Here is a 13,497-nt window from a genome sequence, read left to right on the forward strand (position 1 = left end):
TTCGCGTCCTTTATAAGATTTATGTATGCTCTCCCCAGACTTCCTAGGCCGCGTTAACGCGCTGCTTTTTCCTATGCTTTGCATATCCACGAGTAAAACCGGTGAAGGTAGGACTATACCAAAAAATAATACCAATTCAGATTATCTGAAGTCGTCAAACTATTTCCCTAGGCTTTAGAGTGACTGTTTCGAAGCTCCGCGTAAGTATGTGGTTCCGTGTTCAGTAACTGATAATGGGAATGGGGACTCGGAAACTGCAATTCTTAAATTTCCTCATAGACACGGGTACTCATTGGATCTTCATATGCTGGATTGTTGTGTCCCCTGGTCTCCGACGTTGTTCGCCGAGGTCTTCTGAGGGAGAAACGATAAAATAGCTGAGAAAGAGAGACACGAATCTTTAACTAGCTCGCATGTATCAAACCTTGCTATCTGATGCTATGTCATTCAAGTGAACGCGTCTTGGAACTCCGAAATAAGACAAAATCTTAACTTTGTTAATGCCTTACTCGGCCAAAATAAGAATATTTGTTTTATGCTTTGTGCGTGGGCTGTTGTGTAGTAGAGGTAACCTTTAGATGCCGATATCACAAAGGATCTAAGGAGAGGATATATCAAAGTTGGGAATTGCGGTGGTTTAGTAAATAGTAGGCAGGAACAACTGTTCGAGAGGTCCAAATTTAAGCCACGGTAAAGTCACAGTGATGCAATCTTGAGGACAATATGTTACTTCTTTTGTCGTCCATGTGATGCTCTCCACCATTAAATATTAAGGGAAACTGGCAAACTATCAGAGAAACTTGATGAATCGGCAAGGGAATGGGGAAGGGAGAAGAAGGTAATGGTTTTCAGCGATGAATAAACCTGGCATCCAGTACGATTAGTTAAATGCTTCCTGTTGTTATTTTACTGATATTGAGACGAGCTCTGGCAATTTTGGCTTGAACGTTGTCAACACGTTACCCCACCATCACCCTTGCTTTGCTCACGCCAGTTCACCCTTTCTAAGCCTTTTCACCTCTTTTTCTTCCATTGCAATTTAACTCTATCGGTTTCCATTCCACTTTTGAAAAACCACGACGGCAGTAAAAATAACAGTAAGAAATTCTTATGGTGACGATAATGACAACCATAAAAAAAAATGAAAACGATACTTTTGACTTACATTCCTTGCTTCCACACACAAAAGATGGCGACAGCAGCTATTACAATGACTGGTACAACTATTGCCATGGCAATGATGACATTGAGAAGGTGACCTGATGTCCCTTGCCCATCGGCATTTGACGTTTTGGAATTTGCTGATGAAAATCAGAATTGTCAAGTGGTCAAATACGAATATTGTTTACAGCAGTACAAATAAATTCATCATAAGTCAAAATAAGACATCTAGTATAATTTTTTTAGAGACCTTCACAGTTTCCCTGCCATCTAGATGTTAATGCGCCAAACGTTGATGTCCCGGATGGACAAGGAACATAAGAAGTCTGCGCCTCTTTATCCTGGCAATGATCCACTGCGCATGCCTGGCATTCTAAGGTATTGTGGAAGTATCCAACAGGACAGCTCACTATAAATAGCAAAAAGGGACGATAATGTTTAAAAAGGTTTGACCTATCATCAAACTGTTTGAGTCAGCCATTTCAGAGCTGTTTATAGCATCTGACTGCATAGGAAGGCAAGTGCATTGCCTTTTCGATACTTATATTACAATCATTCTTCATCCTCATGCGAGGAAACTCAATTTCAGGGGAAATGTTTTGTACGTTGATTCATCTAAAAGAATGACTTTTTGGTGCTTGGTTATGATATGCTTCCTTCGTTGAGTTAATTACATCTTTCTTATTACTTACGATAGGGTCTAAACTTAGCCAAGTACTCCGTAAACATCTAGGGGCTTAAAAGCTATGGGAAGATTTTAGTTCTCCTTAAGTTAGAGTTAGCGCTTTCAATACGTTTTTTCAACTCACATAATTTTTCAAATGCCATCTGCGAAGAAATTCTGCGCCTTTGAAAGGTTGTTGATCTAGAGTAGGCAGCCAATCGTATAACACCTATTTTCTTAAATAAACCAATAATAAAGCGGAAGTGAAATTGCTTTTATGGCCACTTTGGAAAACTCGGCCATTTTAGAAAATTTCATAGTTATAGGGAAGTACTTAGCAAACGTGAAATAAAAAATTATCTGGCTATTCTTTCATTTGCATCATGCATCTCACTGCTCCTGTTTGTCTAAAGCGATCAAATTATTTTTTAGAATACTTGCTTATGGAAAAGTGCCAGCGTAACCAACTATCTTGGACAAAATAAGAATCTTTTAAGCAAAGTAAGTTAACTAGTCACTTTGTGTTTTGAGATTCGTAAGGATTTTTTTGATAACAAACTCTGCTTACCACATTTGGAGCCTCTTAGAACCTGTCCACTATCACATAAAAGGCGCACTTGAGGTGGTTTTGAAGCATCGAAAACTAAGGAAATCCCACTGATATTAAGATTCACATCTGTTTTGTTAAACTTTAATAATAGGTTACTGGAAATTTCTTCAGTTGTCTGATTAAGATCAGCTGCAGTCGTGTTCTCGGGCAGTGGAACTTTCAAATCAAAACTAATGGAAAGTGAAATTCTTGATGAGAGCTGATTACTTCTTAAGTCTCTTTGTCGAAGTGTTCCTGTCTGGTCTCCACATAGGAATCTCTCGACTCAGACTCCAGATGCAGACTATGGGGCCTCCACACCTCCAATTCTTTCTGCAAATGTTCCATATGTAATTATCGCCAGAAATCAAGGACATTTCGAGCCCGCTAACAATTATCAGCGGTATATCGTATTACACTCCGGAACAATAGAATATCGAGAGAATTCAATATGGCGGCGATCACGGCTCGATCTGCAAAGAAGAGTGTTTCGTACCATGACTTATACAATTTGAGCACCGCAGATCTTCTATTTGATGAAAAGAAAAAGAAAAGAAGACCTGCAAGTAAATCTTTGGGATTTTTCGAGGCAGAGCGATGACATGATGTCAGAATTTTGATTTGCTTGAATTTAATTTTCGCGCTAAGACCACTAAATTTGCATTCAATGCCTGGCATATTTTTATTCCGAAAAGGACCGAGAACTAATTTACTTCCCTGCAAGAACATAAACAAATATGGCCGACGATTCGAAGATCAGCGTTGCTCGTGTTTAACTATTTCAGTCATAGTTTTCAACATGGCGTCTCGTCACTTACTCAACATGGAAAATAAGGGATATTCTGGCGCGTTGGGAACTTTTTTGATGGGAGGAAATGGCAATTTTACAGGATGTTTGGACGCTTCGAACTCTGTAGCAGTCAATTCGATCGAGAGCAGTTGACTTTATTGATGCACTTTCCTGTAATAGGCGAGTGTTTGGGATGGAGAACGACGGATTTTGAAGAACTGTATGGCGACCTAGGTCAATGATCAATGACAAAAGAACTGGCTCGGGAAGTAAGTGGTTTTTATTTATCGAGTCCCTGTGAGGTTTGATGAATAGCAGAATCAGTACTGAATATGTCTCGATCGAGAGCAGACGGGACCATGAGCTCCTGATTGTTATATTTTAGAAATTTTACAAATTTCCATACAGTTTCTTATATTATTTGGACGCCATTATGGACGAAATGCGCAAGCGCTGCCGCCAGAGGTGTCCAATATTTCTGCCGATGTTCAAAACATCTTTTCATAAGCTACCCAAGCCCCTTATATTAGAAACGCCTTATTTATCAGGCCTAACAAGGCCAAAAAAGCTGTACAGGGCTGCTAACTTGATGACTAACTTTGCCTTTTTGGTAGTAACAATCTAGAGTCAAGGCATTTTTCATGGATACAGCCGGTACTTTGTCATTTGGAAACCATCCTCTTGACGCACGACACAAATGGAACTCTGCTGATGATTTGTTAGCGAAGTGCAACAGGGTGGTTACCAAGCGCCGCACATCGAGCTACTGAGCTACTCAACGAGAAGGACTCGTAAGACAGAAATTCAGGGACGATGTGGATTTGGGATTACAGAGGAATGTTCAGAGAAATGGAAGGAAGGAGAAAAACAGGTATATTTTAATGTTGAAAAAAAGTTTATGGTGGAGTAAAGAAACTGAGGATAACCAATGGAAAGGAGTAATGAAGGAATAGGAAAAGGGGACAGTTCAGTAATTGTATGGATTTACAGCAGATTACAGAGTATTGAAAAGAAAAACAGTGGGTTGGGAAAGTTTTTTTAACCCTTTACACCCTAGATTCAGTATTCATATTCTCCATACCGCTCTTTATACATTTCCTAAGGTGCTGACATGGAGAATTTTCTCCCAGTAAACTGGCAGAGTAAAACAAAAATGATCCAGAAAACAACCCAACAAGAAACAACAAACAGATCTTAGAGAAACTTCCTCAGGAAAGATTCAGTTTTTCTTGAAGATACTATTTTCTCTAAAATTTAATATACTCAGTGGGAGACACTGTTGATTCACATGTTTACATTGCATATTAGCCCATCTCAAGAATTAAAATTTTTGATGTTTTTCAGATTATTTCAACTTGTTGTCAGCCACCCAGCCTTTTCAAAAGATGAAGATTTGCAAAAGGTTTTGAAAGAGGAAAATGTGAGTTTTTCAAATAATAAGATACTCTTACAGATATTTGGCCATGATCCCTGTGAGTGTGGGTGATTTTTTCCGCAAAATTTGTAAACTGACATACTATAGCAAAACAACACTTGATTTGAACTCCATAGGTATATTTTTCATAAAATCAACAATAATTCTGACTATTTTCATCTTAAGAGGTCATAAATGTTTTAAAGATAAAATCAGTTAACACAACATCCACTGAGCCACCTCTAAGGAATTATGTAGAAATGTAGTGAAAATTGAACTACAATTCACTGCAACAATAAGCTCTTCCACCAGTCAATGTTGTAGAATGGTGTAAAACAATTAAAGAAACATTGTACATGAGAAGAAGAGTTAAAAGTAAGGAATATAATTGGTATGCTTATAGCCGCAAACGCTAATCACTCGTATTTCAAACTTTACTAGAACAAACTTGACACATTGTTGAATACGGTAACTGAAAATGACAAAATTACAATCACACGAATGAGCATAAAGTAACTTACATCGTATGAGTGAAAGTACTGGAAAACGACAAAGCGAAATAAACAAGGATACTTACAAGACGAATGTGACCAAACCAAAGACGAAAACATGAAACCCAGAGCTAGATATGTAACGACAATTTTCGCAAACTAGACAACTAACCAAATAAATTACGCGCAACCAATATATATACCATATGCAAATAAATATAACAAGTACAAAACTGGTAACTGACAAAGGACACTAATGGAAGACGAGAAAATAAACACCTAACACGAAACTATGAAACACCAACACTAACAAAAAATGATAATACAAATTCTTGCGCCTACAATGCTATTCCAGAATATTGCCATTTCAATGGTAGTGTGTTGACAATTTTCTCGCTGATTGTATGTGTATGCCTGGGGGATTTCTTTTGTGACAAAATGTCTGTTGCAACTTGGTGAAACTAAGTTTGATAATCATTATTAAACTCCTTGCTCTGAGAAATTAATCAGACTGGCTATTTAACTCAGTGACCAGTGGATAACTGTTTGTCTATGGCATCTCTCATGCTCATACACTTACAGTGTAAGGTATAAACACTTTTTTTTATTACATAGCTTGCAGTCAGAAGCAAAGTGAAAAAAGGTTCATATGACAAGTTTATCATGAGATGTGGATGATTTCATGCATCATAGTCACAAGGTACAAAATGTTCCATGGTTTTGATGTTTTATCTAAGAAGTCTTTGTGTAGTAAAATTGTGATATCACTGGATTATTGTTTTAATTACATACAGTGTATGTCTCATTCAGGGCTGTAAAATATGAATAATTGTAGTTTTAATTGTGGTATACAGAGAGACTTTTAACTCTTCACACCCTAACATCAGTATGCATATTCTCCATACTGTTTCTAAACATTTTCTAAGTTGCTGACATGGAGAATTTGTCTAACAATCAAGAGCTTCTTTAGTCAGTGATCAGCTCCTTTATTCTCCTGGCCTTGATGTTTGATTCAGGGGGGATCTGGTAAGGAGAAATTAGATGTCAGTCACTCTTAGGGACTAAACTGCTGAATACTTGGTCCTTCTTTATCAGTGTTAAACTTTTTACTCCCAAGATCTGATTGTAAATTCTCCCCTTTAGCTGCTAGTACATATTTCCTTATAAGTTAGTTATGAGAACTTGATACTAGATCAAGATAGAAGCTTCTACCTGATAAGTTTGAATATTCTCATTACCTGTTTGCTGAATAATGTATGGATATTATAGGGAGAAGTTTCATGTTAATCACTTGTGAGAGTTAAAGGGTTAAACCCTTTACAGGCCTCTCACCAGCTCATGTTGCTCCAGGTCTCATTCTCTCCTGCAGGTGAAGAAGCACTTTAGCCAAAGTGCAATTAACCCTTAAACTACTAAGATCTGATTTTCAATTCTTCCCTCTAACTGCTACACTTGTCCTTGTAGATTAGCAATGAGAATTTTGTGTTCAATCAGTGTAACATCTTGTACCTGATGAGTTTGAGTATTCTGATTACCTGTTTGCTGAATAATGTATGGATACTATGGGGAGAAGTTACATGTTTATCAGTTCTGGGTGTTAAAGGGTTATAGAGACCCTGCTCACCGATGACCTTCTTCTTTTTTTTTTAATTTAACCATTATGCTAATAACTTGGCCTTCCCAGAAATACAAATAACCAGAAGTTGTTCCTCTTGGTTAGGATCTTGATGAAGAATTTCAGAAGAAAAGAGATTTTGTGGAAGAGTACACATCACTTACCAAGGAGACATATGGGGTCAGTAGTTGTTATATTTTTCCAAATAGAATCTTACTCCAGGGGTGCATTATGATTCAGTCATTCTCTTTACTGTTTGCCATAAAATTCATATGATGTTTGTTCAGAGAATTTGGTTTTGGATCATACATACAGTGTATGTCTCATTCAGGGCTGTAAAATATGAATTATTGTAGTTTTAATTATGGCATACAGAGAGACAGTGTTTTAACCCTTTACACCCTAACATTAGTATGCATATTCTCCATACTGTTCTCTAAACATTTCCTAAGTTGCTGACATGGAGAATTTGTCTAACAATCAAAAGCTTCTTTAGTCACTTCACTTCACTTCACAGGCCTCTCGTCAGCTTGTGTTGCTCTACTAGGCCTCGTTCACTTCTGTGGGTGAAGAAACACTCGACAAAGTGCAATTGACCTTTAAACTCCCAAGATCTGATTATTAATTCTCCCCTGTAGCTGCTACACATTTCCTTGTAAATTAGTTACAAGAATTTTGTGTTCAATCAAATCAGCGTAACATCTTGTACCTGATGAGTTTGAGTATTCTCATTACCTGTTTACTGAATAATATATGGATATTAAAGGGAGAAGTTACATGTTCATCACTTCTGGGAGTTAAAGGGTTAATGAGGCGCTGCTCAAAGATGACCAAACTTTCTTTTGAATTTAACCATTACAAGAATGACTTGGCCTTCCTAGAAATACAAATAACCAGAAGTTATTCCTTTTGGTTAGGATCTTGTTGAAGAATTTCAGAAGAAAAGAGATTTTGTGGAGGAGTACACACTACTTACCAAGGAGACATATGGGGTCAGTAGTAGTAATATTTTTCTAGGGATGCATTATGATTCAGTAATTCCCTTCACTTTCTGCCACACAGTTCATATGATGTTAGTTGGGAGAATTTGGTTTTGGATCAACTAATAATCAGAGCATTATTTGCCTGCTTGGTGATGTATTCACGTGGTGAGGAGAAATAATGTTTTGGTCATGCATGGGTGTTTAAGGGTTGATGGTGTAAATGCTTCTCTCTCACCACGTCAGTCTGGGCTAGGATTCTACACCCTGAGCTACTTGTGGGTGAAGGATAGATTACATTTACATGCATCTTGTTGGTTTGCTTTAGGGGTCTTTTATGAGGGAAAAAAAGACCTGGAATTCCAAAATGCCAACTCTGCTGGAAACTGTGGTTGAAAAGCCAGAATGTAGTCAATAATAACATAAAAAATTAAGTTATGATTCTGTAAATTACTTTTGCACCAAACAGCACCTATGATGAGAATGAGGTTTTAGAGGAAAGTAAGATTTGGTTTTAGCTTCTAAGTAAGAGTTGACAATTTTGAGATTAAATAAATAAATGTTTTTCTACTTGTGTTTTTTTGTAGAACTTCACCAAAATAGTACACAGTCAGCAACGTATGTAGCAATGTTTTATTTGCTGGAATGTGTAATCTGCTGAAATAGTGAATTACAACTTCAAATCTCATGATTTTGGTGAATGGTCCAGTCTAGTGAATTTTAACAGAAAGTTTGGCTAAAAACATTGATATCTAAAGAACATCTGTGTAAAAACAACATGAGGGTGGCAAAGACCTACCTGAATTATTATTCAACCATACAGTATTGTAATGTATCAGGATGTTACAAAATATATGATGGATTTTGATAATAAATGATACTGTATAATTATGACAAACTCACCAGATGGCATATTAGTACATATGTAAGTTTGGTAATTTTGAATTTCTTTGTGAATTTCAGGTGTTGCATTAGCAGTGAATGATTTTAGTTCTGGCATCATGACAGCATCTGCTGGTGATGATAATAGTACCAAGGAATTGAAAGGGTTTGTTGTTCTTTGTCTGAAATTGCTAAATGATATGATTTTGTAATAATTACTTAATATTTATTTCATATCTTTCCATTATTAACCTGTGGTGGCAAACTTCCAATGCAAGCAATGATGGACCAGACATATAGCTTGGCTGATTTTTTTCCCATGTGAATAACCACTGTTTTACCACATCTTACGTGCTAGCTCTGCTCTCTGTAACCATCATGAGAACTGGTTATAAGAGTCACCAGTTAACTTGGTACCTCTCTCTGATCTTGTTACATGTGATTGAGTATGTTCTTTCATGTGATTCACTTAAGGCTGCACTCAGGAATAGACTCGAAGCTCAAGTCGAGCTTCTGAATAATTATTGTTAACACCAGAATTGAAGAATCCCAAATTGTTTTATGCATTCTTTTTTATTTTCAGCTTCAAAAAGCCAAAGATGATACAGAGGAAGCATACAATTCAATTTCAGAAGCTGCAAAAAAGCATTAGCTCACTCCAGGTGTTCAGTTAGTAAAACAGAGCAAAGACTGGAGCAGAATTAAGTGAAACAGAAAGAGAGGCTTGGGTTGAGTGGGATTTATTGAGTGACTCAACCCAAGCCTCTCTCACTTTTTCACTTCTCTGCTACTATAGCACTGTTTATTATCACACTTTGTTTTACCAACTGAATGCCTGGAACAGGTTATTCAGGCAATAATCATAACCATTACAATTTCTTCAAATGTGATTGGTGCATTAGCTGCTTCATTTTTCACTCATCATTCTGTACAGCTGTAATTGGACAATATAATTGGACAGTTGGCTGTAATCAGACACCTGTGATTGGACTGTTGAAGCAACCAGTCATATGAAGTCCACTCAGCCAAATCCACCAATCACAGAGTTAATCACAATGACAGCAACAACCACTTGTCTTTAAAAAAAATGAAGAATTTCCAAGATGGAGACATATTTTTTACTTTAGACTTTGTCTCTTCCAGAGACATTTGACCTATATGTATTTGTTGTTTTCAGAATTGTAACAATTAATATTAATTGGTAACAAGACTTCTTGTTGTCCAATTCTTTCTGTAATCATACCTGGGATTGACAAATTGGTCTCCTGCTTCGTGGTCGTCAAATTTTGTTAATCACGTGTATGATAACAACAAACCTAATTAGACTCCACTCAGTTCTATTACCATTGTAGATTGGCTGGAAATGGTGGCAAAAATCTAGCAATGACTTGAAATTTAATCAACAAATATTTGATGACAGAAATAAATTTTTCAAATTTGTGAAGGTTACCAGCCTTGAATCAAGGCTCCAGTACATTCAATAAACACTTAACATGGTGAATTTTCAACTTTATGTTTTTTTCATACAGATCACCATTATGCTAAATATATATTGTATTATAAATTATATTATACTAAAGAGTCTTTTACGTTCACCACAGGTATCCCAAACTCACGTCTGGAGAAAAAAGCGAACGATTTATTCATGTAAGCGTCACGCATTCTGTGACGCAGTACTGAGTTACGAGAGGAAACCCTTTCTGTTCAGGAATAACAGTGATAGGGAAAGCAAGCTAAAATGGCAGAAATCGCCAAAAACAACGGACACACAAGATGAGAATAAGTTTTATTAATTTTTACGTGTAAAATGTTCGATTTCGAAATATTTGTGGTTGTAAATCGACCATATTCCATCCCCCATAACGGTTCCTCTCGTAACTTATCACTGCGTCACACAACGCGTGACGCTTTCATCTTTTTCCCGAGACGTGAGCTTGGGACACCTGTGTCTTCACCAACGAGTTTGCCACACACTTCGAAAAAGGGGACTCTCTAGGACCTGGTCATTAGTTATTCCCTGAAAGGGAGGGTGGTGTGGAGCTGAGTATTTTGGTTTTGTAACTATAACATCTACATGATCCCCCAATAAGGCTCCGTGGTATTCTATTGAGTCCTCCCCTCCCCACCCAATATGCAGTCAATCTTCTATAGTCCTTCTTTTAACTTTGTGAGAGACAACTGATTTCCCCTCTGTTTCCCCTGAAACCCATACGAACTCCCCTCTCTCCCAAAAGAAAAAATTTTCCAATGTCATTGGATTATTATTTGTTAGGGTGGCAATACGTAACACTCTGGTTCCTCTTTCGTGTTCCTGTCTACGAGTTGAAGGCTGGTTGCGCATAAGCAATTTTTGTTTGGTTTCTTGCCTGGTTGAAATTTTGACGTTTTCACAGAAATCAAAACTAACTGTTGTGCTTATTACATAGATTCTTTGAAAAAGATTTTCACAGTCTGTTAAAAAGGCTGTTTGAAATCTAATGAAATCTAACGCTAATAGGGAAGTTTTCTAGCAAGAAATACAGTACATGTCTTCGATTTCGAGATTGATAAAGGATCACAAAATTTCTTGTCGATTTAGTCATTGCGTATGTTTTGATGTTGGGGAAGTTTTGTGAACGTATGTTGTCTAAGAGAACACCGTAGAAACAAACTAGCAAAAACAACTCCGCAGTCCATCAGAGATCTTTTCGAATTCCCCGTTGTTTATAAAAATAAACAAGCATAATTCTTTCTTAAGATATTGCCTTATGGACCCGGGGGTGGGGGGGAAGCTGGTGTGCTTTGCCTTCCCAGGTTGCAGTTTTTTTAACCTATCCCGAACTAAACAGCTCAGCTTACATTTAACGGATCAGCGCACAAATGTGACGTTTGCGGTTATCGACGCCATCCAAACAGAGGCAATTTCATTGAATAATTATTCGTTAGGGTCCCAATACGTAAGACAGTGGTTTCACTTTCGTGTTCTGTTAGAGTTGAAGGCTGGTTGCGCATGAGCCATTTTTGTTTAATGTCTTGTCTGGTTGTTGCTGAATTCTCTACTTCGTTAAGGAAAAATTTTTGCGGAGCGCTGGTTCGACAACCAATAGGACTATATCGTTCCGCTTTCTTGCGGTTATTTATGATCCATACAATATCAGTACTTTCTACGTTCAATCGATCTCGATCTTTTGTTACAAGATAATGATTCTATTTATCTGCTATTACAACGGAAATACACGCCTAAACTACGTAAAACCAAGACTGACATTAGGTATTTGATGTTTTCTAAAATCCCAAGCTATTTCCTTTCAACTTGATTTCAAAAGCTTTTTCCCATTCTACTCTGATTAACATTTCTGTTATTTACACCCGCACGCACGCACCAGTTACGGCACGAATGACACATCACGCAACGTCACAGGATATTCCAACCAAAACACGCACGCACAATTTCTCTAGAAAATTCCTTATATGATTATTTGAGACCATTATTGATTGTCTATATCACTTCTGCTGTGCGCAATCCGAACATTCTTGCTACATGTCTGTCATTACTATGCTACGCTCAATTATACATCTAAATCTTAAGCAACCCTGGGCTTAATTGCTGAATTAGAAATTAAAGCATCACGCGATACGCTTCGCTTACAAGAATGTCGCTACACTGACTGAAATTTTGACGCTTGCATGGAAATCAAAACTAACTGTTGTACTTGTTCAAAAGGCTGTTTAAATTTAATTTTTTATCCGTACTTCTGCTCCGAAAAGGACTTTGATCGAAATATTCTTGGACATAATTTAAATTAGATTGTTGTAGTAATCACGCCAGGCACGCGTGCCCGAAGGTCGCCTCTTCATCCGCTTTTTTCTTGAGTTAAGGATGTTAGAATGGTGTTTACATTAATACCCTCGCCCCGGCCCCCCCCCCCCTCCCCCCACCCACTTTCGCTGATAGGGAAGTTTTCTAGATAACTACCCACTGGACTTAGGAAGGGGTCATATCCCATGCCCTACGGTGAGGAACTCCTTCGGTCTCCTCATTTTAGTAATTCAGTCCTTGCTCATTCTTAAAAAGGACTTTGATCTAAACATTCTGTAACTGGACAATGAAACATTGTTGGCCTCTGTTTAAGAATTCAAATTTTCATATCCAAGAGGAAATAAATTATCTTGTCTCAACTGACGCAACCCAATAACCTACTCAGTAAAGTAATTACTTTAACGAATCAAGAGAAATGGCCCATTGGTTGACATCATATTCATTTGATCAACGCCTTAGGAGTATTGTCTTTTCCATTGAAAATTTCTCCAAGTTTTTTTCTTGTAAATTATGATCTTCTGAATTAGCCCCCTCTCAAGTTAGCCACGAATTTTGTACACTTTGGTAGACTAATACATAGTGCAGGGTGCAAACTTTAAAGCTTGTGAGATCTCTTGTGTGGGAGACAAAGAAGGAAAAAATTAACAGCAAAGAAAACAAATTATTTTCGCTAAGTGTCTTTTTAAATCATGTTCCGAATGTCAGTATTCCATAGAATTACGCCTGTTAATTCCAATAGAAATCCTTTTTCCAGCCAGTTTTCATCAAAAATTCCGTTTCGTTTTTCAGTATTCCTTTATTACGCATGACCAGCTGCGAATGTAATCCTTATTACTGATTACGGTCACATAAACCGTGGACAGAAAGTAAACATTTTTCGGAATACTTGCAAAAGAAACCTTGAGGAACAGAAACTCAGTAATTGTGGCAGCACTTGATGCAGGAGGCGCATGATAGCTGCTTCCGCCAGAAGGAGTCCAGAATGTCTAACAGCGTATTTAAAAAGTTTTGATATCCATTAAATAATTGTACCAAAGCGCTTCAAATGTGTGTCATTTTGTGATAGGAAGTGAAAGACCGAAAATAACAACAGACTACACTTCATACTTGTT

The 13,497-nt window shown here is 37.4% G+C and overlaps 1 protein-coding gene across 5 annotated transcripts in view; it reads left to right on the forward strand.

Moving 5' to 3' along the window:
* Window positions 1-2,700: 2,700 nt before the first annotated feature.
* The window catches only part of LOC136284402 (sorting nexin-6-like), a 93,157-nt gene continuing 82,360 nt past the window's right edge, over window positions 2,701-13,497 (forward strand). For 2 of the 5 annotated variants that reach the window (XM_066174722.1, XM_066174724.1), the window contains exon 1: window positions 2,704-3,473. Coding sequence is in view for 3 of the 5 variants with exons in the window: in XM_066174719.1 (XP_066030816.1) it covers window positions 5,792-5,809; window positions 6,830-6,904; window positions 7,642-7,716; window positions 8,292-8,322; window positions 8,668-8,752; window positions 9,170-9,260 (375 nt within the window). In the remaining 2 variants the exon portion in view is untranslated. Of the gene's footprint in view, window positions 3,474-3,818; window positions 4,076-4,548; window positions 4,625-5,724; window positions 5,810-6,829; window positions 6,905-7,641; window positions 7,717-8,291; window positions 8,323-8,667; window positions 8,753-9,169; window positions 10,080-13,497 lie in introns of those variants that run through there. The other 3 variants (XM_066174719.1, XM_066174725.1, XM_066174720.1) reach the window with 3 other exon arrangements.

This window comes from Pocillopora verrucosa, chromosome 11 (genome assembly GCF_036669915.1).
Source record: "Pocillopora verrucosa isolate sample1 chromosome 11, ASM3666991v2, whole genome shotgun sequence".
Classification (NCBI taxonomy): domain Eukaryota; kingdom Metazoa; phylum Cnidaria; class Anthozoa; order Scleractinia; family Pocilloporidae; genus Pocillopora; species Pocillopora verrucosa.